Raw genomic sequence first — 27171 nt, 5'->3', positions numbered from 1 at the left:
TGTGTGTGTGTGTCTATTATTAGGTCTGGATGTGATTCTGGTTAGTTAAAGGCAATACCCTGGCAGGAAAAGTGTTAAGAAACAAATGTCTTTATGCCCCACATTGTTGCTCTGTGACGCTTGCTGACTCTGTACCTGTACGTGTCCTTGTGGTTGCATAAAAGCTCCCATCACGCCGAGAGCAGCAAGGAGCCGGGGTTTTTGTGATGTGGTTGTTGAATCGGTGAGGAGTGCAGGTATAATGGTGTGATACACCCGCTTCCTCCCAGCAACGCAGTTTATGTGATTACGGCACAGGGAAAAGTTAGCGCCGCGATTCTGCAGAGATAGAACAAAGAAATCAGAATTCAACCCTTTTAGCTTAAACACTTATGTTTTATGCTTCAGTCTATGTGGTTCCAGTTTAGGAGGCTACAATGTCTTCATGACTTCATCAATACATTTACATGCACAACAAAAATGAGCTTGTAAGGTAATGTGAGCATGCAAATTAAGGTAATGAAATATGAAAATCTACAACTTTTTCCACCCAGGCTTCATTTTATATGTCTTTTTTCCCTTAGTTTCACACGGCAGCATTCATGTTCATGTAAAATTCTCTTACATATGTGCTGCTGTGTTACTGGGAAGTTTATTGTAATTATAAAAACCTATAGAGCTTTGTTAATGCAGTATATAAGAGGCAAGCTGAGAAATCAGCTGAAAGTGGTAATGCAGGATCTTGTTTTATGCTGATCACTTAAAAAATTACCCCAATTATTTGAAGCATAATCTCATATTACACTAAATTCTTAGCATTTTTCCATGATTTAGAAGAATTCCTAGTCTTTCAGTAAATCAAACAGATAAACGCCATTGCTACCTTACATGCGCACAAATAAAGACATTCTCTTTCTGACCCTTCAGACCTGTAGTGAGAATCCACAGTCTTTAGGGACCAGCCCCGTCCCAAAGCCCATATAGTTGCTGTTGACAAAGGAGCATGCATTCCTCTCACTGTCTATCACACAGAAATACACCGTGTCACTTCCTGTCATCAGGCCGGGCTCCACTCGCTCCATGGCCCTGCAGAGTCACACAAACATACAAGAACAATCATATTCATTAATAAGTTCACCTGACAGGTCGGTTTTTTACTATTGATTTATTAAAATATTTGGAAAATGAAAGAAAAATTAAGACTCAAGTAGACTGAAAAGAAAACTTGTGTTGGTTTAAGAACAAAACCAAACTACCAAGTTTGCAAAGATAATTGAAAGGTTTCATACTTATGCAATAAATGTTTCCATAAACACAATATTACAGGTATGAACGAGGGTTGAGGAGTTTTCCTGCCTTAAAGTACCTTTATCTGTAGATTTCTATTTCTTTTACAATAACCAGATTATTGCAGTGCAGTAAAAAAATATTTATAATTTCCTGTTTTTATATGACTTCCCATTATTGCCTAGTTTATTAGAAGCATCTAAACATTAAAAGTGTGAAGAGGTTGTGAGGATAACAAGACATCAGAATCAAATTGACGCCTCGTTTGGACCTGGTTGACTCCTTTAGGTTAAGTTGACAACCAATGGAAGCGAGACGTAGAATTAGTGTGTGGATTTGTGTCTGTTTGATGGTGCAGTGACACCGAAATGAACTCGGCAATTTCAAAAAAGCAGGATTTAATACCCGGTATACATCAATATATGTTAATACAATTATTGTGTTGTTGTTAACTTTTATAGTCTGTTTGTCTTTCCCCTGATAAAGACCAGATCAAGTTCAAAGTCCTCAACAATATAACACATTGTTTCTAAAATATACACTCACACAACGACACACGCCCTGGGTGAATGTGAGGGAAGAGACGTGAAGGGATGGGCGCTCAGGTCAGGGGAAGTATAAGTCTACAGACCTATCTAAAGTCAACAGAGGACGACTGGTACACACTGGTACTAACAGATATACACACGCAGAAACACACACCTGTCCGTGCTGATGAGCTGTGCTCGCTGGTGACTGTAGCCCTTGTCCAGCAAGGTTTCCAAAGGGATAGTCACATGACTTGAGTCACCCAGGTAACGCAGAGCATCTGTTAGAGCCAATCGCACAGCCTCAACCAGTACATGGATATAGTCAGAGCTGTTATGGCCTTTAGCTACACACACACACATACGCACACACACAAACACATAGAAATGTATTATAGGGCCCAGGAAAAGCCAAGTATGTAGGTTCATGAACTCTGACTGCACAAAAACAAAAACAGTTACTTATTTTACAATTTACTTTCTGTCAGTGTAAAGAAGTAGTACAAATTTAATCCATAAGATAACATAAGTTACGTGATAAAGAAGTGGTGCTGTAGTGAAAGAAATGAATTAATTAGGACTCTTTGGACTTAAATTAGAAGAAATTAATGTGTAAAACTATAGAAAAAAGTTGCTATAGCTCATTGTCCAGTCTCTCCTGCAAATATAAAATGGTAATTCACAAAAAAAAATCTCTTTTTATAAATGTGGAGCCCATGGGGGGAAAAAATCTGTAGTAAATAGCGTAAAAACAGAAAGATTTCTAGCTTTTCACTGTATATCTATCACATAATTACTTTGGTGCAGTATAAATGGACACGGGGAAGGTCCTTATCAGTTACAGTTACAGATAAAGCTTTCTTCATATTTTCCAAAGCGGTCCAGGGGGCCGGTTTAGAGTCTTTGCTGGACAGATTCTGGCCCCCGGGACCTTATGTTTGGCATCCCTGCTATTTGGAAAAAAATTAACCTCACAGAGGTTAGTTTTTGTGGACAAGCATATCCTTTTCCCTTTTTGGTCAAAGGTAGATCAGAGCACACTGCGATGTGTTCCAGCGCAGGGACGGCAGGTCGGGCCAGTGAAATCACCAGCGAGCTGACTTCCATAATGCAGGAAAATCCATTTTAATTTTACTGTTTTATTTATATTTTGAATGTCTCTTTAGTTTTTCTGCTGAGCAGCTTTTTATTTCCCCTGCGCTGGGCTGGGACAAACAGGCAGAACACTGTAACTAACTGGGTTGGGTTATAAAATGTGATTTATGAAAATGTAGGAGATATATGGTTTTTATTTTTATGACTCAGCCACTTCTCTAGACTCATATTTACTGTATACTTAAGATTTTACAACAGGCAATAATGCACCTGGCAGGGACTTCTTCACTGTCCCTGTGGTTACCTTTGAGTTGAGGAAAGTTCTCCAGGATGTTGAGCATGAGCAGGGCAGCCAGTCCCTGACTGTTAGGAGGAAGCTCCCACAGACGTACACCCTAAACACACAGTGAAGTCAAGTTCATTCTGCTGACCATGTTATTAAAATACACACATGACCGGCATCTTTGGTTTCTGACCTTGTACTCTGTGCTTATGGGGGTGATGACCTCGCTGTCATGGCTGCTCAGGTCACCCAAGGTCATGACTCCCCCATTTTGGTTGATGACGTCAACAATGGCCTGGGCCACTCTGCCCTGGTAGAAAGCTGGCTTGCCACGCTCACCGAGCTCCTGTCGATACATGAGCTCATGTACTGCTCACTCAGCCACAGTACAAAACGTTTTACAGATGGTGGTTAACATGATATCGAGGAACACTTGTCCAGCGTTTAAAAGTTCACTCCAGTCAATGTGTGTGTGTGTGTGTGTGTGCTTGTGACTTTGCCCCACAGTGAAGTCACGCACAACTATCGAAGAACAATCAAAGAATCTAATCATCAATGAGGCTGAGGTCATCGCTGTTCTTTCCACTGCCTCATGGTCATGAGTGTAGGTGTGTGCGTGTGTCTGTGGGTGTTGAGATAGGGCACATTTGGCCATCTTCCTGCGTTATGGTATTATAAACGCTTGATTGTTTGAATTGATTTCAATCAATGCATATTTTAGTGGTGACTCACAAGCAGGCAACCACACACTCAGATAAACACACAATGACATAAGCCATGGTTTTCTTTAGTCTGACTGACTCCGGAATCTATGAAATGACAATAGTTGTATAAATGTGCCATTACATATACAAAATTAGACACAGAGTCATGGCTGAACATTCACATGAAGGTGGAGTACTTACAGTACTGACACATGGCACTAAAAAAAGCAGCATTCGCATTCCAGTAGCTGAATAAAGCTTAAGTTCAGCTTTATTGGCTTCAGGTCATAACAAATTACTCACAGTAACTTTTAAAACTACACTTAAAACATAATCACCATTTTATTTGTCAGAAGCAATACATCACACAAATCCTTTTTTCCCTCTACTGACTATCTTGTTACACACTGTACCCTGTCGAATTTTGCCAGGTCTTGCCAAGCTGTACAGCCAGAATGCTGACACCACATGAGCCATTTTGCTGCCCTTATATCCTCAGATGGGGCTTTTCTGCCCAAAGACAAGCTTTTAAAAGTATCACATACATCCATCCATTTCTATCTAATCCCCATTATCTATTGTTGTTCTGCTTTCACTACTTCCTCTCCACTGTTCCATTACTCTTCTCTTAGAGATTTAACTTCCTATGATACCTCTGGGCTTATCCAAGGCCTTGTAGTATAAAAGGCTAAGTTACATTTAGAAAACTCCTATAATGACACAGAACAAACAGGGGTTTCTCACAACTTCTACATTGTTGTGTTTCCTTCTTGTGTGAATAACACAAGTTATTAGAAATAAATGACCTTCTGCTCCTCAAGTGACCTGTGGATTTACCTTCAAAGTTCGAGCCAGGCCAGTGTTTTGGAATACTTGTCCACATTTGGGCGCATGACCGTCAATCATCAATTCTACACCCAGTTCCTTTCCAGCATCCCTCAAAGCAGACACCCAGTTCGCCCAGTGGTGAGCTGTTAACTCAGCCACAGGAAACCCCACCTCTGCTAGTTCCACAGCCCCACTCAGGACCTCCTGTAAGGACAGCTAGCAAAGTAGGCAGAGGAAACACATGCATGTAACAGGAAACTGAACTGAACAGGAAGAGTGAGATACTGCTCCGTGACAAAATAAGCAAAGGATACAACTAATTTACAATTTTCTGAGGGAATTCCACTAATTTGAATGTTAGTCATCAAGCAATGTGTTTGATTTTCCTTCACCGCCATTTACATTGCACGTCATTTAACCTACATATAAGGTGAGAAGTAATGAACAAGTCATATTGATCTCTGTTGCTTCCAATATAATGGGAGTCTTTGAATATAATGGGAGTCTTTTTTGTTTGTTTTTTTAGATAGACTTTGTCCCCACTTTCAAGGACCTGCATCAAATTTAAGTTATTGCAGCTGTGACCAAATAAAGGAAATCTCTACAGAGGCAATGACAAGCTTTTCCATTCTTTGTTGATGTCTCTTTGGTTCAAAGTCAAGTCCTATTTCCAGGCATGTTTGTGCATGCTGGTCCCTTCTGCAGGGTTTATAGGTATTTACCTCAGTCAAATGATTTATCTCAGACGGGCTGCCAGAGTGTTCTATAAAACACTCTCATGTCACAGATATAGAAGACAAACATAAGTAAACCTTGTGACTTCCTAGCAGCTGCACAGTATCACACCAACATGCTGGGGCCCCAGGGACTGTAACATTCAGAGCATCAAACACTGAAGGAGGCCTCTCTGCGGTGTAACCTTGTCCTTCCAGGAAGTCCAGGGTCAGTGCTCGGGGAGAATGACCACTGAGGACACAGAGAGAGGTTTCGTTCGGTTTATTTTTGCACACATAGGGAAAAACAAGGAAAGCACCAAAGGATTCCCCACCTGCCATTAATCCCTCTGATCTCTCCAGTGTTTCCGTTGTAGAACAAGCAGAAGGCGTCTCCACCAGGGCCGGTGCTACACGGCTCTGTTACTGCCAGGGCTGCTGCTATGGCAACTGCAGCATCTGCCGCATTGCCACCACGCTTCAGGACATCTGGACACAAATATGTACCCATGACTGATGGATGTGACTGGTTTGTGCAACATATTAGATCACAACAGCATTCCTAGCATGAAATTGTCATGGTCCGGGGTCTTGGGCCCTGGGTTTTGCGTTTTCTTGGGCTTTTAATTCTTCACTATTTATTTTGGTGTTCTGAGGCCTGTACAGCAAAGCTGGATTTGGTTTTGTCCACATAACCTAACCCAGGGCTTTCTATACTGTGATAGTGGTTCTTTTCTTACCAGGGTACATCACCATAGTAACTTATGCTGCAAACCAAATCTGGTCCAAAGCATGTTATGTTATGTAAACTCACCTCCTAATGATGAGTCAAGTCACAGTGTCACCATTCCTGGAACAACCCCTCTGACCTCTGTGCTCAGATAGTAGGGGGGTTTAAAATAGTTTTAATAGCATCTAATGTCTTTGTTTATCCCTGATGAGCATCAGTAATAATGCTCATCTTTGGGGTCTTTGTATGTTTGGTTTTTTTTCTTCCTGTTGGCTGCATGCAATTTTACGACAATTTTGTTGTTCTAAAAGTATTCATATAGAAATCACTGCGCCTATTTGTACTTGTGGATCTCTCTTGTTAGTTTTGATTAGTTTCACCTGTTTCTTGTTACCGATCTGTTTCCACTTTCCACTTTTTTATTACAACAGCTTACAAATAAACAGCTTTTGACATTTAACTCTCAGCGTCTTTGCATTTAGGTCTTTACCTCCATACACTCCAGCATAATTTGACAAAAAGAACACTCCCACATCATGTTTTAGCTGAATTCTTTTCTCACAGCCCAATTTAGCTTTTTAGATTTACAAATGAGCTTATATATTTATTGTAGATGTCACAAAACACCAACAAACCAGATTTATGCTCACTTCTATAAGCAAATGTGTAATTACTGTTTAGCCTTTTTTGGCCCACATTAATAACTGGTTATATAATCAATATACAATTAAGTGAATATGTGTGACTGAACACTTTTCTCTTATAAGTTCATTTGACACTCCTTTTTTAAAATGGTAATGCTGAAATGTGTTTAGAATTTTCTACTGTTCACAACGCTTTTTTAAAATAAATTTCAATACCATCTCATTTATGTCATGCAAACCATTTTTGCTTTAGACTTCAACCACCAGCTCCCTTTCCCTGTTCTTGATTAAGTACTGCTAGAGCTTAATCATGCAGATATTATTCTCTGAATCTCCAAGCACGATATCCCAGTACATTTCAGACCCAGCCACACCCTCAGACAAAAATTGGTTACCCATTGGAGTGCTCAGACCTCTTCACTGAAGAAACCAAACAGCCCCCACCTTGACAGGATAAGACATTTAAAGGATAAAGGTCACTCTTTTGAGGATTCCAATGTTTGCATTTTGGACAGAGAAGACAGGTGGCTTAAAAGAGGAGTGAAAGAGGCCATCTATGTCCACTGTGAATGACCATCTTGGAAAGATCAGAGGAGGTGGCTTACCTAAAATGCAGTTTTGAGATCCCCTCCGAGTCACCTTCACCTCAACCCCAAATCACATCTTGTGTCAGGTGTTGTCAATAGGTCACATGGCAGGGTGAGGCAAAGTTTTACAATGGTTTCACCCGAAACCTCTGCTGATAATGACCTACGCCTTTTTTCATACCTTGGCTCATGTGATGGGGCACATGATCAATATTGGCTCAAAAGATCCACGATCCATATCCAATGGCTGAGGACTCCACAGATATTGTCAGTTTCGGGGCTCTGCAAACTATATTCTACTTATATTTGTATCTCAGAAGCACCAGAATATATTAAACAGAAATGAAAGCATAGACAGAACTGGCTCCGTGAGGGGATCATATACATGCAAATAGGAATACTACTCTAACTGGAATACTAATCAATATTGTGAGATGTATTGATTTTTTTTAAACAAATCAGCCAATCACAATCAAGCTAGGTGAAACAAGACATTACGAGAAATGATCGACACAATAACAATTTTATACCTATAATCGGGATTCTGACCTATATGCTCTGTTGTATCTATTTTAACTAATGCATTGTCAAGTCCCACAAGGAAGCCTGACATAAGGTTCTGGTATCCAGCTGCAAGGGTTTACGAAGGGATCCATCGGTGAACTGAATATCTTTCAGTCTTAAATTGCTGGTTGGACCAAACCAGTATCTAAGACTTTCTAACATCTTATAGACAAAACATAAACACTGAGGTGGCTTCAAACATATAGCTTATAGGTGGAGAAGGATTTTGACTGGAATACAGGTGCATCCAATTTTAGTGGCCAATATAAAAATATATATACATTTTCACCTGTGTTTTCATCTAGCTTAAGGTCGAATTATTTTTCTTTTTTTAAGTATTCACAGCACATCGATATATATATATACGATTAAGAAAAGTATCTTTATGACTCTTTGTGACCAATACTATAATAAATCCAGCCCTTTTTGGCCGCCGCCCTCTTGGCCAGATCTCTTATTTGTGGCTCAAAATGACTTGATATCTTTCATGAGAGATACGTTTGACATATGTTTAACAGATTATTGACAAGTAAGTCATTTATAACGGTTTAAATACGGGCAGTGATGTTTTGGCACATACCGGAAATCCCTTTTTGGCTCAGCATAGTCTTCATAGCAGTTGCTGAGATTTGATGGTTTAATAGCATCAGATTAGCGCTTACGATACCAACTGAATCTTTACTGTCACCCTTTATTTTTTGTCTTTTGGGTTACAAACATGTTGGTAAATTTTGCGTCACGCAGTCAGATTCTTTGTGCTCATACTTTGAAATAAGAATATAAAAGTTTTTGGCTGTCTTTTCGTTTCAATTCTCCACGGCACTCCACCCACTTACCCAGTCCTATACTGGAAGCTAAAGGTTGGCTGGAGGCCACGCAGCCGTGTAAACACACAACAGGGGACCGACGAGAGGAAAAAGTCAAGTCGGTTCCCATTCTGGTTTCAAATATCAGCGACTGAGGCAGAAACTACGTGAAAATGACGGACGAGTAAGAAAGAGAACTGGACTTTACTCCTCTGATCGATTGCTCTGATGTCGACAAGGCAGACAAGATAAGCGTATCGCAGACAACATCGATCATTGATCGGCGGGATAATCATTATTATTGTTGTTTTTGTTGTTACTGCTGCGTTTATGTGCCACTTTATGAATTGCTTTAAGGTTAAGTTTTCACTCGGAAAACTGAGAACTGGCACAATCTCAACACTAACAGAAAAAACTACAACGGAATCTCATAATGGAATATCTAATGGAAATTGTTTTTCCATTAGATATGTGGGTTCTTTCAAAGGTGGAACAAAGGTTAAATCGGACTATTAAAACAATAAATAAATAACAAAATGCACTTTTGTACTTGAATGGAATTTTAATAATTCAATTTAATTTAATTTAATAATTCACTAAATACAAAATAACAGCCAGAAAATACAATTCACAATCCAAGTGTTTAAAGTTTTATAGTTATCTAACAGCTACTCACATTTGTTAGCCTTTTATAGGGAGTTCACTTAAAGCTTACAGTAATGGAGAATTGTCGCTATCAATAGTAACAGGTATATTTAAAAATGTGTAAAGAGACTGACCAAATACTGTAGATCCACCTGAGGAAGCCAAATATAGTTTACTGTATTTGTTTACTTCTGCCAAACAAGGAATGCTTTTTATGTGATACTAGATGTCTTTTGTCAACATGTTTTCTTCTTATTCACTATATTAAAAGCCAGAATCATTCCAGAAGCAAGTCTGATTGCTCAGCAGTCATCTTGAAACATCTCCAGGAATTTAATTGAACAGTTACTGCGAAGTAGTCTTTAATTTCACTGTTTGTCTTGATATGAAAACTGGAAGTTATAGTGTGGTATCCACAATCATATGATGTTGTGGAAGGGTTTTTAGGCCAGCTTAAGATCCAATAGTTGATGCTTCTCTGTAATGTCTCTATCATAACTAAAATCACAGGGACAGGTTCACACAAAAATAGATATCAGAGACCAATGTCTAATCCAGATCCTTGTTGTTAAGTAGTTCACCCAGATTACCTTGAAAAGACCAAATTAAATTTAACCAATCAACATCAATAGATGCCTTCATTTACAATGAGAGTTGATTAAAGACAGAATTCACATGTTATTCGCCCAACAAGCTTTCGTATTTAATCGATAGATAATTTATTACGAGAAAGGCTGTGGTCCACTGTACTTCTACTGGGTGTTTCTGACACTTCTACAGTGATTAATGATGAACATTGCTCGTAATAATGTTCCACTCCAAGATTACTCACTGTGTCAGGTGACTAACAGCTAAGAGGGCCTCACTGTATAGACCAACTGTCTGTCACTTCCTCTTCTGTCTCCATGTGAACTCAGTGTAGAACATTAACTAGTGTGACCGCTGTGTCTTCACTGCTGTGTCTGTGTGCACACACAGGCATGTAATTCAGCATTAATGGCTCTCGGTGTGTTTGCATGCAGCCATGAGCATGTGCATGTGTATTTGCACATTGCGTGCACAACTGGGAGAGATCCTGCCATATTACAGCTGCCTAATGTAAAATTGAAGCAATGAGATCACACAGAGATAGGCGGGGATGGGGTGAAGGGAGGGTGAGGGGAAGGCGTGGGTGGGGGGTGGGGAGAAGGGAGAGGGGGATTCTATAAAGGCTCATTCAATTATTAACTATTCTCACATATCTGGGACAGGTGAAGCAGACGCATCATTCAAAAGGTCTGAGATTTGGTGAGAAACTTTTAGGGTGTGTTGGGGACACTGCGCTTAATACAGGTCGAATGTAGTAGGTGCAGTGATATTCTTCAGTGCCACAATCTCAACATTTTATCGTTTGAGCCCCTTGAAGTGGATAAAGACTGGGCTTAATTTAAGTCTAAATCATTTCGCTGAGATAATTCAACGGAAACAGCATCCCAGGTGGAGTTTTAAAGTTCCCTTCTCTAACTTCAGGTGTTGTTGGTGTCGTCGGGAGTTGTCGAAACATCAGCGTCAGAATGTGTTCGGGTGGCTTTGCTAGATGTCTGGGGTTCACTCTGATACCCTTGTGCATTGTGTGTGTGCTCTGCAACATCCTGCTCTTCTTTCCCGGAGGAAAGTCGGTGGACAGTAAAAACATCACAGACCAGGTCTGGTACTTTGGAGGCATTCTGGGATCTGGAGTGCTGGTGAGTGCATTAGTGAACAATACAATGAAATTATGTTTTTAAAATATGAATTAATTCATCTTCAGCTCATGACGTCATGATTGTTAGCCATTAATGTTGTAATTATTGGTATAGCTAAACTTATTCTCAGTAAATAATCTAACAGTCAGTTTGGAATTAAATGGTTAATACCTGCAGAATATCAGAAAGTTGCAATGTATGTGTTATACTGCACTTAACCAGTTAATTAGACCAGCGCTCAATAAAAAGTTTATGTCACAACTCCCCTAAATTAACAGTATTAGTAACTACCAAAATAATTTTCATGCTTCTGTAATAGCGAATCCATCTGTACATGCAAACTCATTAATCAGTATTTTTTCATGTTAAAATATAATTATTGTTGTTATCCACGAATTCTCTAATTTATTGTTTTACAAAAAAGAGAGAAATTACAAAAGTATAGAATTACACCTAATTATGGTGGACCGAAAAATATGTTTTACTGATTGAATGTTATGCCAGTCCAAATTTAGGTTTAAAGTTTTTGGCACATTTCTAAAATATTTGTGTTTTCTTGTTTTTTATACATTTGTTAAGCACTGCATGTCAAACGGTGTTGTGAATAAATTGTACGCTTCTTCTTAGTTATTGTTGTTATTATTATGTGTATATGAAAACTGCACTAAGGAAAGTTTATCATTAGATACACAGTCAGTTTCAGACTGATTAACAATTTTGTTACAGCTTTAATGAATGACTGGTTCATTAATGATCTGTGTGTGAACTGTGTGTGTTTTTGGGTGGCAGATGATCTTCCCTGCTCTGGTCTTCCTGGGTCTGAAGAACAATGACTGCTGCGGTTGCTGTGGCAATGAAAGCTGTGGTCGGAGATTCGCGGTGAGAAGATTTTTCACGTTCAATTTTGATCTGTTTTTCTGAAACAAGTCTCTCCTTTAAATGAGATGTTGAGTTTCAATTGGACTACACATAAACAGCAAGTGTGACTAGTGACATCAACAATGTCACCAATCAACTGGCCCTTTAAACAACGAAAATGCAAAAAGATGCTTGAAAGGAGGCAGCTACATGGAATAAAGTGAATATGCGGTGTGTTTAAAAAAAGGTGTGACCATTAGGCCAAACCTGGCCTTTTTGCTTGGACAAGTAAAGCTCAGTGATGTTCCGTGGAGGCAAAAACACACACACATTTAACAAGACTGAAAAGGTACTCAAATATATATACAGCATACAGCTGCATTAGATAATTGCTACCTAGAGCATGACCCAGTGCACAAATGTGATCAGAAATGTCTTCAAATATTACTGTAAGTTGATGCAATTAATTGGGAATTAATCTAAATTAAAAGGAATGTGAAAATTAGATTTTTAAAAATTCCAGTCTAGGCAGAAACGTTAGACCTCTGTTCTCTGAGGACAAGGGTCTTCAGGGAATCTTCAGAAAATCTAAGTTTTCTTTGTCATTTGGGGGTTTTTTTCCCTCCTAACAGTTTTAAAACTATTAAAAAACAACATTTATATTAGAGGTATTATGCTTGAGGGTCTACCAGTCACCTGTTAACTTCAGCGTTGAGATACTCTGAGCGTGTAATGGAAAACAAACACAGTACGTATGTACACACACCCCCTCATGATTTACACAGCAATAAATTGGGAAAACACACACCCTCCCATAAAGTACTACAAATTCAATCATGGTAACACTCCCCGCACAGCTGTGTAGCACAGAGCCTGCGTTGTACAGTTAGGATCACGCAATTGATCGATACTTCAGGAATGTGTGCAAGTGTTACTTTGTGCACCTGGCCTTGAGCACGGCCTCTGGATACTAACACAATAACTTCATTGATGTCTTATTTTAAGAAGCTTAAAGGGGCATTGTTAAATGTTTTGATTCTCAGTATGAGTAACTGACCATGCCTCTCCCCACTCTCTCTCTCTCTCTCTCTGCAGATGTTGAGTTCGATGCTGTTTGCAGGTATTGGTGTTGTTGGTGCCGGTTACTCAGTTATAGTCTCAGCGGTGGCCATCAACCGTGGACCTAAGTGTTCCTTTTTTATAAACGGCACCACACTCGACTGGGGCTATCCCTTCTCCAATGGGTGAGACATAGAGAATAATCAAGTGTTAAAATGCGTTCAGTAGTTTGTTTTTTTATCACTCTGTCCATAGCAATGGAATGATCAGCATGTCCTTTCTTTCAGCTGGGTACACATGAAAGCATTTGGAATACATACAGGCTAAATTTGTAGCACCTCCAATTCTCAGTGCTCAGTGAAGGCTTCGTTTCAGATAGTGTGGGGCCTGTTTGGGGATTCTGTTTGCAGTACAGATGCATGACACAACCAGAGAGACATACAAATACTGTCTTGTAAAAGGGCTTCACGCTAAATCTGGCAACTGATTTGCTAAGAGCCAAACACTAAGAATTCTGTGCCAATGACAGTGTAGGGACTGCTGTTTATTTTAAGCACAACTAAATGTAAACTTAGATTGAACATTTAAGAGTCGAAGTGCATTAGTGGTACCTTTCCTGCACTTGTCTCTTGTATCTTAAGGTAAACTGTGGCTCATGAAGCATCTCACATATTTGCTCTTTTCTTTTTAACTCTTCCTCTACAGAGACTACCTAGGCAACGCAACTTTGAGGGATACTGTGTGTCAAGAGCCAGCGGGTGTGGTGCCCTGGCATCTGTCTCTCTTCTCTGTGCTGCTGGTCATGGGTCTGATCCAGGTGGCGCTGTGTGCTTTTCAGGTGATAAACGGCCTGCTGGGAGCTCTGTGCGGGGACTGCTGTGGAGGGGTCAGTATCTACTCTGCTATGAGTTTCTCCTTAGTTGAGCACAGTTTTCTATTTTCTTTTATGACAAGAATAAAGATCTTACATTAGCTTCATAGAGCTGGAGGATATCATGTAATTGCTTATAGGTTGAGGATAAGTGTTAATAAACAGAGATTTAAACACACACACACACAAAAATAATAATAATTTTTGTCTTTCAGGGTGATGAGCACTGAGCACTGCATGTGGCTGAAGGTTGCTGACTTTCCTGGTTCCAGATGATCCGACTCTTGCTTAAGACTAAGTAATATAGCAGTGATATTTTGTCAAAAAGCTCATTGATTCCAATGTGGGATTTATCAGAAAACACTGGAAATGACACGAGCTCTTTAAGAGTTTCCTATTTCTTTTTTAATGAACACAGATGAGTCTGTCTTCGTAATATGAAATCTGAATCTGCTATGCTGCAAATAATTTCCAACACTAGCCACTGTAGTCCCTGATTTACTGCTATGTGGGTTAGTTTTGTAGAATTAAACTTGCTTTAATTCAATAAGAAAATATATTTAATGTAATATTTTATGTCATATTTTATTTTTTCAATTTTCTTTCTTGTGTAGTCAAACAAATGTAACTCCTAAAAGTGGCTTCTTTTATAGAGGAGTTTTATCTGTTGCTTGACTGCCTCCTGCTGGGGAAGATGTAAATTTACCTACACCATTAAAAAATAACGTCTTACAGAGCGTGGTCTTATTAAAAGACTGGTTCATTTCTTAAATCAATTAAATTTTTTATGTGTATTACATTTACTGCTTTCAACCCAAACTAATCACTGCGGATATTTTCCCCTTTCTCATAAAACTTTTAATTCTATGGCATGTTAATAAAGTTTATCTTTCACTGGTTCACTAGACAATAAGTGGTTTATATTGATATCATCCAGCATCAGTTTCAGTATCACACACTTAAAGTTACACATCTCCAGAAAAATGCTATTATAATTAACTAAAACTAGAATAAAATCTAAAGGTAGGTGTGGGGGGGAAACATTTCAGTTAAATAAAATTAAAAAAAACAACAACAACTAGATTTTCAAAAATTAAAACAAAAACTACCTGAAATGATATTGTGAGCTTGGAGAACTGACAAATATTTATTTATTTATTGGAACTGAAGGTATATTTTTTTGGTAGTGTGGCCTTTTTTGTTTGGTTTTTATGGATGTGGAGTAAATGTCCTTAGCTTTATTACAGATTACCTGATGAGTTATTGATCAATGTGCTTGTTGAGACATATGAAACTTGAAAAGGTTCTGTATTTTTATTTTTTTATTTTATTTTCTTGTAATGCCAGTGCTGATTTTCCTAAATCTTGGCTCTGATATTTTAATAATAATTAAAACTGTAATGCCAAGTGTATTGTATTTGATACACGAGTATTTGTGAGTGTTTAAAATCTTTACATCATCTTTTTTTTTTTTACTGAAAAAACAGAATAAATTGCACAAGAAATTTTAACCAATAAATTGTAGTAAAAGTTATTTTTTAATGATAACTTGAACTACTATATTCATCCTCCTATATTCACCCATCCATTCTCTTCCTGATCAAGGTTGTAGGAGGGCTCGGGCTTACCATAGGGTGAGATCTTTTATATGCCAATTCATTCTTATTTATTTATTTATTCATATTTGTTTTTAATAGAATGTTCTCGCAATTATTTCATGGTTCATGCTTTACACAAATAAAAAGACTAAAACTAATACAGAAACTAAAAAAACTAAACTAAACCTTTTTAAACAAGTCAAACTTTTTTTGAAAGAAGAAAATCCACTCTGGAAATTAACTGAAACGAAACTGAATTAAAAGCAAAAATGAGTCAAAATAAAATTAAAATAAAGCCTAAGTAGAAAATACAAAACTATAATACTACTGTCTGTCTTGATTGCTCACTGGAAATTATAAAATTCTAACAGCATTCATGTAAACATCAAAATAAGGACAAAATATAATTCTGACTGCATGTTTATCACTAATGTAACAAAATGGTAAATGCAATTTAAATGCTGTTTTCAGTCAACGTAAAGTTCGCTAAATAAAAATAACGTAAAATTTACACAAACTGTACCTAAGCGCAATACTTTTTCTTTCTGAGTTTACTTTTTTCCACTTTTTAATCACATTTATACCTACAAGATATTCAGACAGATTCAGACACATTCATTGAGCTCTGCACAGTTATCCATAAGGAGGAAGCAAAAACTGGGACTTGAAGAAAATTCACGTTGGTAAGAGCTTTACTCGGTTCCATTTTATTTCAAATTCGGTTATTAATAAGTTGTTTGTTTGTTTTTGTTTTTTTAAAGTTGAATTATTAAAGAGTTTAAACACCACAAAATTACAGACTATGCCCAAATGAAATAAATTCAAACCACAAAATCTACCAATGATGGCTGGAAGTTCACAAAGGAATCCTGTGTATCTTCTAAACAGCCGAAGGACCAGTTTTCATGTTCACACTGAAGAATAATCACGTGCATATTAAGGACACGAAATCTGCTCTTTGAAAAGTCCACTGCAGTCCAGCTGCAGCTCTTAATGACTGTATGCACAAGAATGCTGACTTAACTGTGTTGGAAATAAGACCAACATTCTTAGATTTAAATAAGATGCATGAGGATGGAAAGCACTGTATCAAGCACAAGAGCTGTGTTTCATCTTCATAGTATAGTTTAGACTGTTTTGCTTTGTAGTTTATAGTTGATGTCAGGTGGCCAGGTTGGGTTTTTTTATGTGCTAAAGTTCCTACAAACTACAGTGCAGGACTGATCAACTATTGCCACACAATGCAGTCACGCCAAATTCTTTTCACAAATGTGAAATAATTTCATATTAAGCAACCTCATTATGTAAATAACCAAGTCTAATATTTTTTCCCGTTTGTTTAAGTTTACATTTAGTTTTCTTTATGTGTCCTAGTTATGTTTAGGCCTTCCGTTACGTCTAAGACGTATTGTTTTTACGTCAAATTGTTAAACAAAAAAAGAAAGAAAAAACGAACAAAACAGAATTTGCCGCTGTTTGTTGTACTATAAATCCTTACTTAAAGAACTGAAAATTGTTTTCCAAGTGTAAATGTTGATGACTTCAGAATAAAGCACATCAGTTATCAGTTAAACCTCATAACCACGGTTTTAAGGTTATTTAACCCGCTCCGTGGACACTTTTGAAATACTTCTGTTTTATTTGAATTATATCTCATTGAATTTAAGAGACAAATGCAAATTGAACGACAACTCGTTTCTGTCAACGCCACTGTAGCGGAACTGAAATTGTAGAAGCCAAGGTTCAAACACGGAAGTAAATAGCTGTGTACCAGAGCTGTGTAGGCTGGGTGCTCGCTGACCCTGGGGAGAAACAGCTTTAAAAGTATGAAGTTTACCTGCTGAAATAAAGGTAATGTTGTCATCTCCCTGAACCGCAGATGTTGGCGCTTTAGCCGTGTAACGTTTGTTTGACGTATCAGCCGGTGTTATCTACAGAGACACACATGTAGGTCCTTCTAGGAGGACTCCGCTACAAAGCGACAGGGGTGCCAAATCCTCGAATTTACGTCTAATTATTCATTTATGTGATATAATGTATTATTATGTGTAACTGAACTGTATAATTGTCGTACCGGAGACACTTCACCTAGCAGCGTAAGCGAGAGGCAAAGGTAAAGACTGATTAGTTTGACAACACCACCTGTACCCTTGAACAGACGATTTTCTCTGTCGTCAGTCTGAAGTTATTGCTACAATTGATACATTTATTATTATCATTCCTTTATTTATTCTGATTCATATTCCTTTAAAAACGCTTGATAGAAAAGGTTGAAATTTACAGATGTTTTAAAATCAGAAGATTTGTCAACATTAAAAATTCCTCCCTGTGTTTTTATGTGACCTTTATTGTGTGCTCATCTTAACCATTCCTTTGTCCCATTTTTCATTAGATGCTTTCTGTTATATTCAGAAAAGGCAGCTTTGCAGCCCAGAAGGTAACATACACATGATTTTACCTTTTCATTGCTTTTTGTGGTTTTATAACTTAAAAAAAAATATATATATATATCGTGAATATCTTTCCAGGTATTACATCGGGCAGGTCCTATGCAGAAATGCTGGCCGTCAGCTGGGACTGGGGCTTCTGTTTGTGGATCTGTATCTTCCAGCTGGGCTTCACCAGCTAGTCTCTGGTTTGCAGGAAGAGGAACAGGGCAAGCAAAAGCTCTTGCTGTGTTTAGTTTTAATAAGACTGACCTCTTCCATAGAAACCAGAATCATGATGCTTCTTTTTGGATGAGGAGCCAACACTTCCACACTTCTGTTGCGAGGTTGAAAAAGCGAGCACTGCCTGAACCTCCCCCTAGAGAACTCGATCTGTTGCGCTATGACATGAAGGACTTGTTGAAAAGTCCCAGACCTGCCCTCTACCTGGGGTTTGCAGGGCTTGTCCCCTTCGTCTCACCCACCTTGTTTATGGCTGTGACTGAGAGCTACTATCCAGAGTTGGGTTATGCCCAGCTAGCCTATGCTGCCTCCATCATTTCTTTCCTTGGTGGAGCGAGATGGGGATTCGCTCTTCCCGAGAGCAGCCCAGCAAAACCTGACTGGATAAACCTGGCCAACAGCGTCGTCCCCTCCCTCTTGGCCTGGGTGGCCATGCTGATGAGTGACAGCATTGTTCCTGCTGCCACCATGGTCATCATGGGACTCGGAATCTCACTCCATTATGATCTGTCTCTCCTTCCCACTTACCCCAGTTGGTTCAAAGCCCTGCGCGCCATCCTGACCACTGTTGCGTTTTTTTCTCTCTTAGGCACCCTTATAATGAACGGTTCATACCCAGAGAAGAGCATTTTCAGGGATTGATGACATTTGGCTGGACAAGGCATCCCTGGGTTGTGCTAAATCTTTATTTGGGTGATCTGACTTCAAAGTTTTTCTTGATATTGATGATCTCTGAACCTGTTGGGTTGATCTCTGTTTCTAGAAGTTGCCTGTGTTAAATATCATGTTACAAACTGAACTCTGTTAAAGCAAACCAGAGATAAAAATAAATAAATAAAATTCAAGTCTGTCTGTCCAGCTTTTAGTAACATGTGTTCCACTTGTTCATGGTGGACAAAATTTGTTCCATACTGTTTTGTCTTCCACATAAAGCCATTTCATTAAACTTGACCCTAGTCTTTCATATTATAGAGAAGAAGCATGTGTCAGTGATTTTTAAAACCACTAGGAGACGCCAAAGTCAAGGATGTTCATATTGTATGAAGCAAGAAGGAAAATAAAAGACACTGAAATTGTAATCTTCTTACTGAGTTAATATTTAACACACACTGGGGAAGATAATTGTTCTATCTCCTACAAAATTTGTAAGTTTGCTCACTTCGAAAATATTTTAAAAGAAACAAACAGTTGCTCTGAACCCCATAGCAGAAAAACATGCCTGACTGTTGTGATGCTGGTGTTTGGGTCATACTCAGCATTTCTCTTCTTCATTTGATGCCAAAGAGCTCCGATTATGGTTTCATTTGATCACAACACTTTCTCCCAATTCATCGCAGAATCATTTAGATTTTCACTGGCAAACTTAAGACTGGCCTGAACATGTGTTGCAAGATCTCAGCCTATTACAGCGTGTTGTGTTGAATGAATGGTGTCCTTGATGCCTGTGGTCCTAACTGCTTTTAGGTCATTAACAGGCTCCTCCTGTGCGGTTTGAGCTGATCTACCTCTTATCTCATGATCATCCTCATCCAGTGAGGTAAGATCTTGCATGGATCTCCACACTGGGGACGATTGATGGTCATTTTATATTTCTTCCATTTCCAAATAATTGGATTCCTGCTGATGGTCTTATAGCCCATTTTTCTTACCTGATTCAAAGAATTTGCCCATATTACGTTTTGAGTTGTTAAATGAAAATTGCATATTTTTTAGGCAACATTTGCACTTCAAATTAGCAGCTCCACTGTTACACTGTAGTATTGACATCACCAGGGAAAGCAGTTATTACATAAGCCCTGAAGTGGACTAATCTCTACTTAAAGCCTCAGCGATCGAGTGTCACACGAGGCCAGAGACGTGAACACAGTGTAGAATAAAAACCTGGACTCACTGTACACTAATTGTCTCAGCTGGACAACAAATAATTTTATTGATGTTTGAAAAGAAATGCACGCACATCTTCTAACATTTGTATCCAGATTTATTCACATAAACACCAGCGCCTAATAAAGACATATTTGAAAGAAAGGCAAGAGAAAACAGGGGTGTTGAAGTCCACAGATATCTGAGAATAAAAAAAACATATAAGGCACAATTCTACTTCTGTCCCGTATAAAAAGACCCTTTAAATGAACCAATGACCCTCAGATGAAATCCCTTATTAAAAAGTCAAACCTCTCTCAGATGTCACACAATGTGTAAATACAGTATTGCACTTGTTTGTTTGTTTTAGTTTCTTTGGATTTCTTTGTGAAACAGTTTTCCCACCACACGTGGGACTTGGTCAAATTATTTTTGATGATAAGAAGATAAACAAAAAAACAGAAGATTGCAGCAGGTGACTTCTTGGACTTTTTGATTAAATATTAGAGTAACGTTTCTATTCAACAATTAAACCAAAAAGAAATTACCCTGATAAGTGTTCTTGGTTTTCAAAGCCAGAGATGAACTGATCTGAAGTAGATCATGAGGCTTGTTGGAGTACATAAAGCTAGGAGTGCACAATCAACACAACCAACATTTGGAAACTTTGTAGAGATCTTCCTACTCACTGTCAGCCCTGCGTTAGCGCTGCAGGATTTTCTTTGTATGAGCAAAGGCCTGCGGTCTCAGTGGACTGCAGGTAAACAAGGGCAAATAACATGTGTAAAAAAGGAGGGAGTGTTTTGAAATTTTAAAAAAAAGTTGGGTGCACCTTTTCTTGCACTCGTAAACACATGCGGTCACTGAGAACTCTGCTGCCTACTTCTGAATACCCAGACCAGACCGCATGTACTCGTACACCACGTAGCTAATGCTGACGGCTGGTATGACCTTCATGAAATTGGGCAGGATGCCGCGGTAAAGTCCAAAGAAGCCCTCCTTTTTCATAATCTTCTTCACCATCAGATTCATCGGCAGCTGCTCTGAGCCCTCAACAGAAGCTGAGAAAAGAAAGGTAAAGCCAGATGAGTGAAGAAAAAGATCTCCTCATGTTTAAAATCTCTAGATTTTAGAAGTATTGGCTGCTTATAAGCAGCATATGTTTGAAATTAGCTTAGATTAAAGAACTGAAAATTGTTTTCCAAATGTAAATGTTGATGACTTCAGAATAAAGCACAAAGTCCTCAGTTAAACCTCATAACCATGGTTTTAAGGTTATTTAACCCCCTCTGTGGACAGTTTTGAAGTATTTCTTTTATTTGAATGATACCTCATTGAAGTTAAGAGACAAATGCAAAATAAAACCTATTCCAGTATATTTATGTGGATACTTTTTGGTGGCCCACCATGTTTCAGGTGTTTTATATATCATCATTTGGAAGTCTTAAATTATTTAAACAGAACTTCTAAAGAAACAATAATACTTGACATATTTTACAGTGCTATTTTTTTTAAATTGTAAAATGCAGAACCAGTTGGTAAAAAAATAAGTAGCCGATACTGCTAATCAAATGCACTTGATTACTAATCATCAGCCAGTATGAGCACCTGTATTAAAGCAGAAGTTTTGGCAGTTAACACAACGCAAAGGAGGAAAAACATCAGCAATGATCTTAGAGATGCAACTGTTGCTGCTCATCAGTCTGAGAAGGGTTATAATCATCCTGCAGTGAAAAAGATTATCCACAGAATGTATGATGCTCAGAGAAATTGCAAAAAAAAAGCAAAACCTTACGAGAGCTGTGCACAAATGCAGCAAATCTTAATGACGAGAGACTAATGAAATCAAACGGAAAACCTCAAGCACTTAAGACCTGTTAAGAATCAGGTGATGTTTTTTAAATGATGTCCTATAAAAACTTGGGGCTTTTTTCACATTACTGCAAGTAAAATTTAGATAAAGGGCTTGTTTATGATATTTTGTACTCTTGTAGTTTTACTTTAAATGGTCTCAGCACTCATTCAGGTCCTTTACCGTTTCCTCTCTTGAATACTGAAGCACATGCATGGCTCAAATGTCTAATAAACAGAGTAGTTATAAAGAACTCACATAGATTTATTAATTTTCCATTTAAGCAGAGATTTCATGAAAAAATCTTGAATTTCCTCGTAAAACACTTTATAATCTCTGAACAACTCAGTGGCATTATGGTACTACAAGTTAAATGCAAGCATTAATAAGGGGGCTATTTCTTTAATAAGGTTTGGTTCACCGTACCTTGTGCTTGCATGCGGGTTCGGATCAGAGCCAGGGGATAGCTGGCCAGCTGGCCGCAGGTGCTGGAAATGGTACCACAGCCCAGCAGCACCAGAACCCCTGGATTGGCTGTGTCTTTGGCATAGTGGGACAACCAGAAGTTCTTCAAGCTCTGGTATGGAATACACAGGAATGACAGATGAGAGTGAGGGTTGATGCATAATATTTTGCAAAATCAGCACACAAGTGATGCTTAAACAGATTAAAATGGAGTTTTCTATGGACGCATAGTGTTGTAGGTGATTCTGAACCTTCCGAACATTTTTCCAGACAGGAATGATTCATCAGGATTTACCTCATACACTGCCAGATCTATCCCAGCGTAGGGGATAATGCCCAGAATATTGGGAATGTAGCCCTTGTAAAACGCCTTCACTCCCTCATTCTTCAGGACTTTCTTGGCACAGTCAAACATTCCCGAGTACTGTCCGGTTTTCCTCAGGGTCATACGGGTTTTCATCACCTGAAGAGACAAAGATGATTAGTGTGGCTGTTTTACATCAGGCTGCACGTTTGACTTAACGTGTTACTGCATCTTTTATGCTACTGGATTGGTTAAGACATCTAAAATTTGTTTGGACACTAAGATATGATCAAACAAGACACATGAGGTAATTAACAAACCAATGAAACTGCACCATGTATAATGTGGGTGTATGCGTTAGTCCCCGTAGAGAAATTACTCCTTAGAGGAGTAATTTTGGCAGCCAAAATGGAGTGCCCAGGGAGCAGTGCATAGGGACGGTAACTTGCTCAGGGGTACCTCAGTGTAGCCGTTCAGTGGATTCGAACCCCCAACCTTCCGATCATGAGGCAACCACGTTACCTACTGAGCTGTCCCTGCCCTCATGTGTCTCCATATTTGATATGGAAACTTGCTCGCCCCTCCTGTGGTGCCTCCTGTTACTATCATCCACACGTGCACTCTTTATGCATCTGTGCTGTAAAGACTACACTTCCACTCACCTCCATGGGGTAGATGGCAGTTTGTGCGGTGGCTCCAGCCAACGATCCAGCCATGAACCTCTCGTGGGACTTCACCTTACCCGGTTCACTGGACAGCAGCTTCTTATACTGGTGACACGGGAACATGAAAACCGAACGGCTCAGCAGGATCACACATCAGTGACAAAAGTGACTGCTAGTGTTAGTAGTTCTCAACATGTAACATTTAACGTGACCATAAGCTGCGATTTATACTGGAGTCTGTAAAGAGGAGGAGAACTTACCTGTTCATAAGCCATGAATTTAATGGCTGTCTCGGGGGCGATCTTCATGACATTGATACCATTTCCTCTCCACAAAGAAGCCACCCCTCCTTCTTTTAGCATTTGCTTGAAGCCGCTGACCAGGCTGATTTGGTTGGTTGTAGAAGCGTGCACCTGGGGAAAAAAAGCACTTTTAAGTTATAACTAAGCAGCAAGGGCTCAAAATTCAATTGCTGAAATTCAAAGTGAGCATCAGAATGGAGAAGAAGGGTGATTTAAATGAGTTTGAATATAGTACAGTGGTTAGCATATAAGCATGGATCCACGATGCCATGAATCATTGGGTCAGGCTGGTGGTGATGGTGTAATGGTGTGGGGGATATTTACTTTGGTACACTTTGGACCCATTGCTACCAATAGAGCTTACCTGAGTGCTAATGGTGGCCATTTCCATCCCTTTATAACCACTGTGTACCCACCTTCTGATGGCTGCTTCCAGTAGCATAATGCATCATGTCACTAAGCTTAAATCAACTGGTTTCTTGAACATGATAGCAAGTTTACTGTACTGATCACAATCCAATAGAGAGCCTTTTGGGGTGTGGTGGAACGGGAGATTTGTATCATGATGTGCAGCCGACAAATCTGCAGCAACTATGTGATGACGTCATGTCAATATGTAGCAGAATCTCTGAGGAATGTTTCCAACACCGTGCTGAATCTGTTCCATGAAGAATGAAAGCAGTTCTGAAGGGAAAAGTGAATCCAACCCAGTGCTAGCAAGATGTACCTAATAAAGTGTCTGCTGAATGTATTTATATGGTATTTTTTAAAAACAGGATAACCCAAACTAACACAAGACCAGCATTTTGAAGCACACTTATCACCACATGGACCAATGCACACATTTAGTAAAAATCCAATCCCTGGAGAAAAGGACCGATGAACAACCCAACAGGAATTTTATAAAATCTAAAAGAAATCTTGACCCACCTGCATGAAGACCTTCATTCTGTCCAGAGGGGCGGTTCCTGTACGGGACACAGCACCCGCCACTGCTCCTGCAGACAGCTGCTTCCACCACAGACCTGTCGTCTTCTCTTCCTCTGTGAACTCATCTGGGATGGTGAGGCTGTCACCAATGTCCAAAACCTACACCCAATACAGTACAATCAAGTCACAGTCAAAGAGACTGACTGCTGAGAATAGACTGTCTATAAAAGATGCACATAGCCTCTGGGACAGTCTTAATCCTGTAACCTCTGTAATTATTAGTAGAATTATTTATTATTTACAAAAATAAATAAAATATTCACTCTTTAAAAAATAGAATACATTTATCAAATAATAAATCCAACATATATTTATTAATAATAAAAAATAAAAATAAAAAATACCCCCATTGCAGTTCCACCTTTAAGGTCCAGTAAGACCATAAGTTGCTCCTGCACTTTTCTTTTCCCAAGCTAACTACCCAGTTATAAGGTGTTTTTTTGTTTTGTTTTTTCACAGTGAACAAGTAATGCTCTTTGATAATTGGGCTCGCTTGCTAGCACTGGCTAATTAGCGCTAACCCCTTTTCCAAAATATACAGAAAAAAAAAAATCACGGAAATGGCCAAAATGTAAAATAAATAAAGGCTTTAACACAATCTCATGACATGTTGGCTAGGTCAATCATTTGGATACTATGCTGTTACAGTAAATTTGTCAAAGAAAGCTAAATAGTCCCTGAAAGCTGGTGAAAGCTGGTGAAATTGCAGACTTGCGTGTGATACTACTGTCAAAACATAAGAGCTTTATTCTATATTCTGATTTTGTCTCTTACACTACCATTTTGAATCCTTTTAAATGCAGTTTAAAAGGAAGGAAGAACCCTTAAAGGCCCTTTCTGAACTGAGCGGTTTCTGTCACACTTCAAGCCTTATTATAGAACAAAATGGTTTGCATCAGACGTTAGTGAGGGTGGTTTCTGCCTATGCAGCCACCCTTTGGAAAACCCAGGAACTATTTTAGCAATCATTAAACCACGTCTTTATTAATAAATGTAAAGGTGTCAAAACTCATCATTAAAAGTTAAAACCCACTAGGCCGCTCTGCAGATGAACTTTTAGCTAAGCTGGGCAGCCTCATAACCACGCATTCCCAGCTTCACCTTAAACGTAATGCCTAGAAGGATGGGACACATGCCATATCCTTATCCAAAACTTGCATAACTACAGGTCGATGCTGCGAGATCAGTTACATCACTGCACGTCACTGATGTAAAGTTGCCGTTTTGAGATCACAGATGCAGCAGGGGGGGTTTGGGTTTTGTTTTTTTTACTTTTACCACTGCAGTAATGTATCAGCCTTTTTTTAAACAAACCACAAATAACAAATCTGCCCCCTTAAGACATTTTTAAGGCAGGAGTTGACAGCTAACATTAGTTTTAGTTTTAGTTTTATCTGCCAATAGAACACTGTGTTATAAAATTATAGGTGAGGATTTGGCTAGAAATTTGCCTTGGCACCCTTGAAGCTTATATTACCTGTGCATTACGTCAGGTATGATGTGTTTTTAAAGAATGCTAGTCAGCGGATGGGCCTCTTCATACCTGACATGATGTAAAGGTGAAAATATTAACTTGTGTTCTCCGGTGGACATAATTGCTACACTATTTCTAAACTACCTCAACCATGCCTCAGCATAATAATACTTTTACCCATGACCAGATGACAACCAAAACTCAACATCTGAATACAAGAACCTACCATGTCCACATCCACCTCATACAGCCAATCATCTTCCAAGTCGAGGAAAAACCAGCTTTCCTGACGTTGCTGTTGCTGCTGGTGAGGCTGCAGCAGAGCCAAGGCCATCTCAAGCCTTTGATAAGGCTGCTAGCTCTAGCAGTTCTAACAAAGGACAAGGTCCCTCCTATAAACACCAGTTCTCAGACCCGTCAGGATCCTTCACACGATTCTGATCAAGGGCCCAGACAGAGGTCGACAGACTGCAGAGCAACGCACTAAATCCACAAAGCTTCGGCTTGAACGCTGGAAATAACGAGACCTTTTCATTGCCATAGATGCTCCCAACAAGTCATCAAGTCTCACAGACGCATCATCTCGGATTCTTCTCTCCTGTTCCTTTCTAGACTAAATAGTCTTCCTCTCACCTCCTCCAGTCCTCCTAAATGATACACTAATCCACCCACAGCTCAGGCTGAAATTAGCTCATCTCTGCCAAGCTTAGAAACCAAAGGTTAATTAGACTTCCGAGCTTATGCCAGTGAATGAATTCAGCGAACGCTAGAGATTAACCACTGACTGAAAGTGGACGCTCCTCTAGCACGCAACTGTACTTAAATATAGGCAGCAGCCCTTCAGGGTTTGATTATTCCCTGATAATCTAATAAAATGTCAGAGTTTCATGTTTGCTCCATTCAAGAAGATTTCTTTTACCATTCAGAGTTCATTTCATTCACAAGTGACAAATTCTTCAGACTCCTCCCCCTTTCATCTGCTCTGGTCATGAACGAATCACACTACTCATCTGTTGCCAAAAGTCCCCCAAATCCGTTATTGTGTGTCACCTCTCTGTGGCAGAAGCCTGCACTGCAACTAAAAT

At 39.0% G+C, this 27171-nt stretch overlaps 4 protein-coding genes across 7 annotated transcripts in view; 2 read left to right on the top strand and 2 right to left on the bottom strand.

The window, feature by feature from the left end:
• Positions 1 to 41: 41 nt before the first annotated feature.
• On the bottom strand, positions 42 to 8977 carry LOC102202418 (putative gamma-glutamyltransferase YwrD). The gene is made up of 10 exons (XM_005737021.2): positions 8778 to 8977; positions 5752 to 5905; positions 5516 to 5669; positions 4713 to 4919; positions 3365 to 3517; positions 3193 to 3283; positions 1969 to 2140; positions 909 to 1065; positions 136 to 318; positions 42 to 59 (listed from the first exon to the last, which is right to left on the bottom strand). Exons 1-10 carry the CDS (start codon positions 8875 to 8877, stop codon positions 42 to 44), a joined length of 1389 nt encoding a protein of 462 aa, XP_005737078.1. The 5' UTR covers positions 8878 to 8977.
• Positions 8879 to 14459, top strand: tm4sf4 (transmembrane 4 L six family member 4). Of its 3 annotated transcripts, none has more exons than XM_005736948.1 (6): positions 8879 to 8931; positions 10902 to 11116; positions 11906 to 11995; positions 13070 to 13218; positions 13739 to 13919; positions 14120 to 14459. In XM_005736948.1, exons 2-6 carry the CDS (start codon positions 10946 to 10948, stop codon positions 14132 to 14134), a joined length of 606 nt encoding a protein of 201 aa, XP_005737005.1. In that variant the 5' UTR covers positions 8879 to 8931; positions 10902 to 10945; the 3' UTR covers positions 14135 to 14459. The 3 variants fall into 3 exon arrangements, with proteins under 3 accessions (XP_005737005.1, XP_005737006.1, XP_013767254.1); XM_005736949.1 differs by lacking the exon at positions 8879 to 8931 and adding an exon at positions 10648 to 10667; XM_013911800.1 differs by lacking the exon at positions 8879 to 8931 and adding an exon at positions 10648 to 10679.
• Positions 14460 to 17230: 2771 nt separating this feature from the next.
• On the top strand, positions 17231 to 19250 carry LOC102209369 (transmembrane protein 69-like). Its single transcript, XM_005736950.2, has 3 exons — positions 17231 to 17353; positions 17895 to 17939; positions 18031 to 19250. The coding sequence occupies exons 2-3, from the start codon at positions 17895 to 17897 to the stop codon at positions 18811 to 18813; spliced, it is 828 nt and encodes a 275-aa protein (XP_005737007.1). The 5' UTR covers positions 17231 to 17353; the 3' UTR covers positions 18814 to 19250.
• An 884-nt stretch (positions 19251 to 20134) lies between these two features.
• The window catches only part of LOC102209661 (calcium-binding mitochondrial carrier protein SCaMC-1-like), an 11498-nt gene continuing 4461 nt past the window's right edge, over positions 20135 to 27171 (bottom strand). For both annotated transcript variants that reach the window (XM_005736951.2, XM_013911829.1), the window contains exons 5-10: positions 24553 to 24711; positions 23581 to 23733; positions 23318 to 23425; positions 22647 to 22814; positions 22313 to 22463; positions 20135 to 21095 (exon numbers count right to left, since the gene is read on the bottom strand). In XM_005736951.2, the coding sequence (XP_005737008.1) occupies positions 20914 to 21095; positions 22313 to 22463; positions 22647 to 22814; positions 23318 to 23425; positions 23581 to 23733; positions 24553 to 24711 (921 nt within the window). In that variant the 3' untranslated portion in view covers positions 20135 to 20913. The remainder of the gene's footprint in view (positions 21096 to 22312; positions 22464 to 22646; positions 22815 to 23317; positions 23426 to 23580; positions 23734 to 24552; positions 24712 to 27171) is intronic.

The sequence above is a fragment of the Pundamilia nyererei genome, unplaced genomic scaffold, assembly GCF_000239375.1.
Source record: "Pundamilia nyererei isolate P.nyererei 1_Seehausen unplaced genomic scaffold, PunNye1.0 scaffold00072, whole genome shotgun sequence".
Lineage (NCBI taxonomy): Eukaryota > Metazoa > Chordata > Actinopteri > Cichliformes > Cichlidae > Pundamilia > Pundamilia nyererei.
Note: the sequence above shows the minus strand (reverse complement) of the source record. Positions and strands in the feature narration are given on the sequence as shown.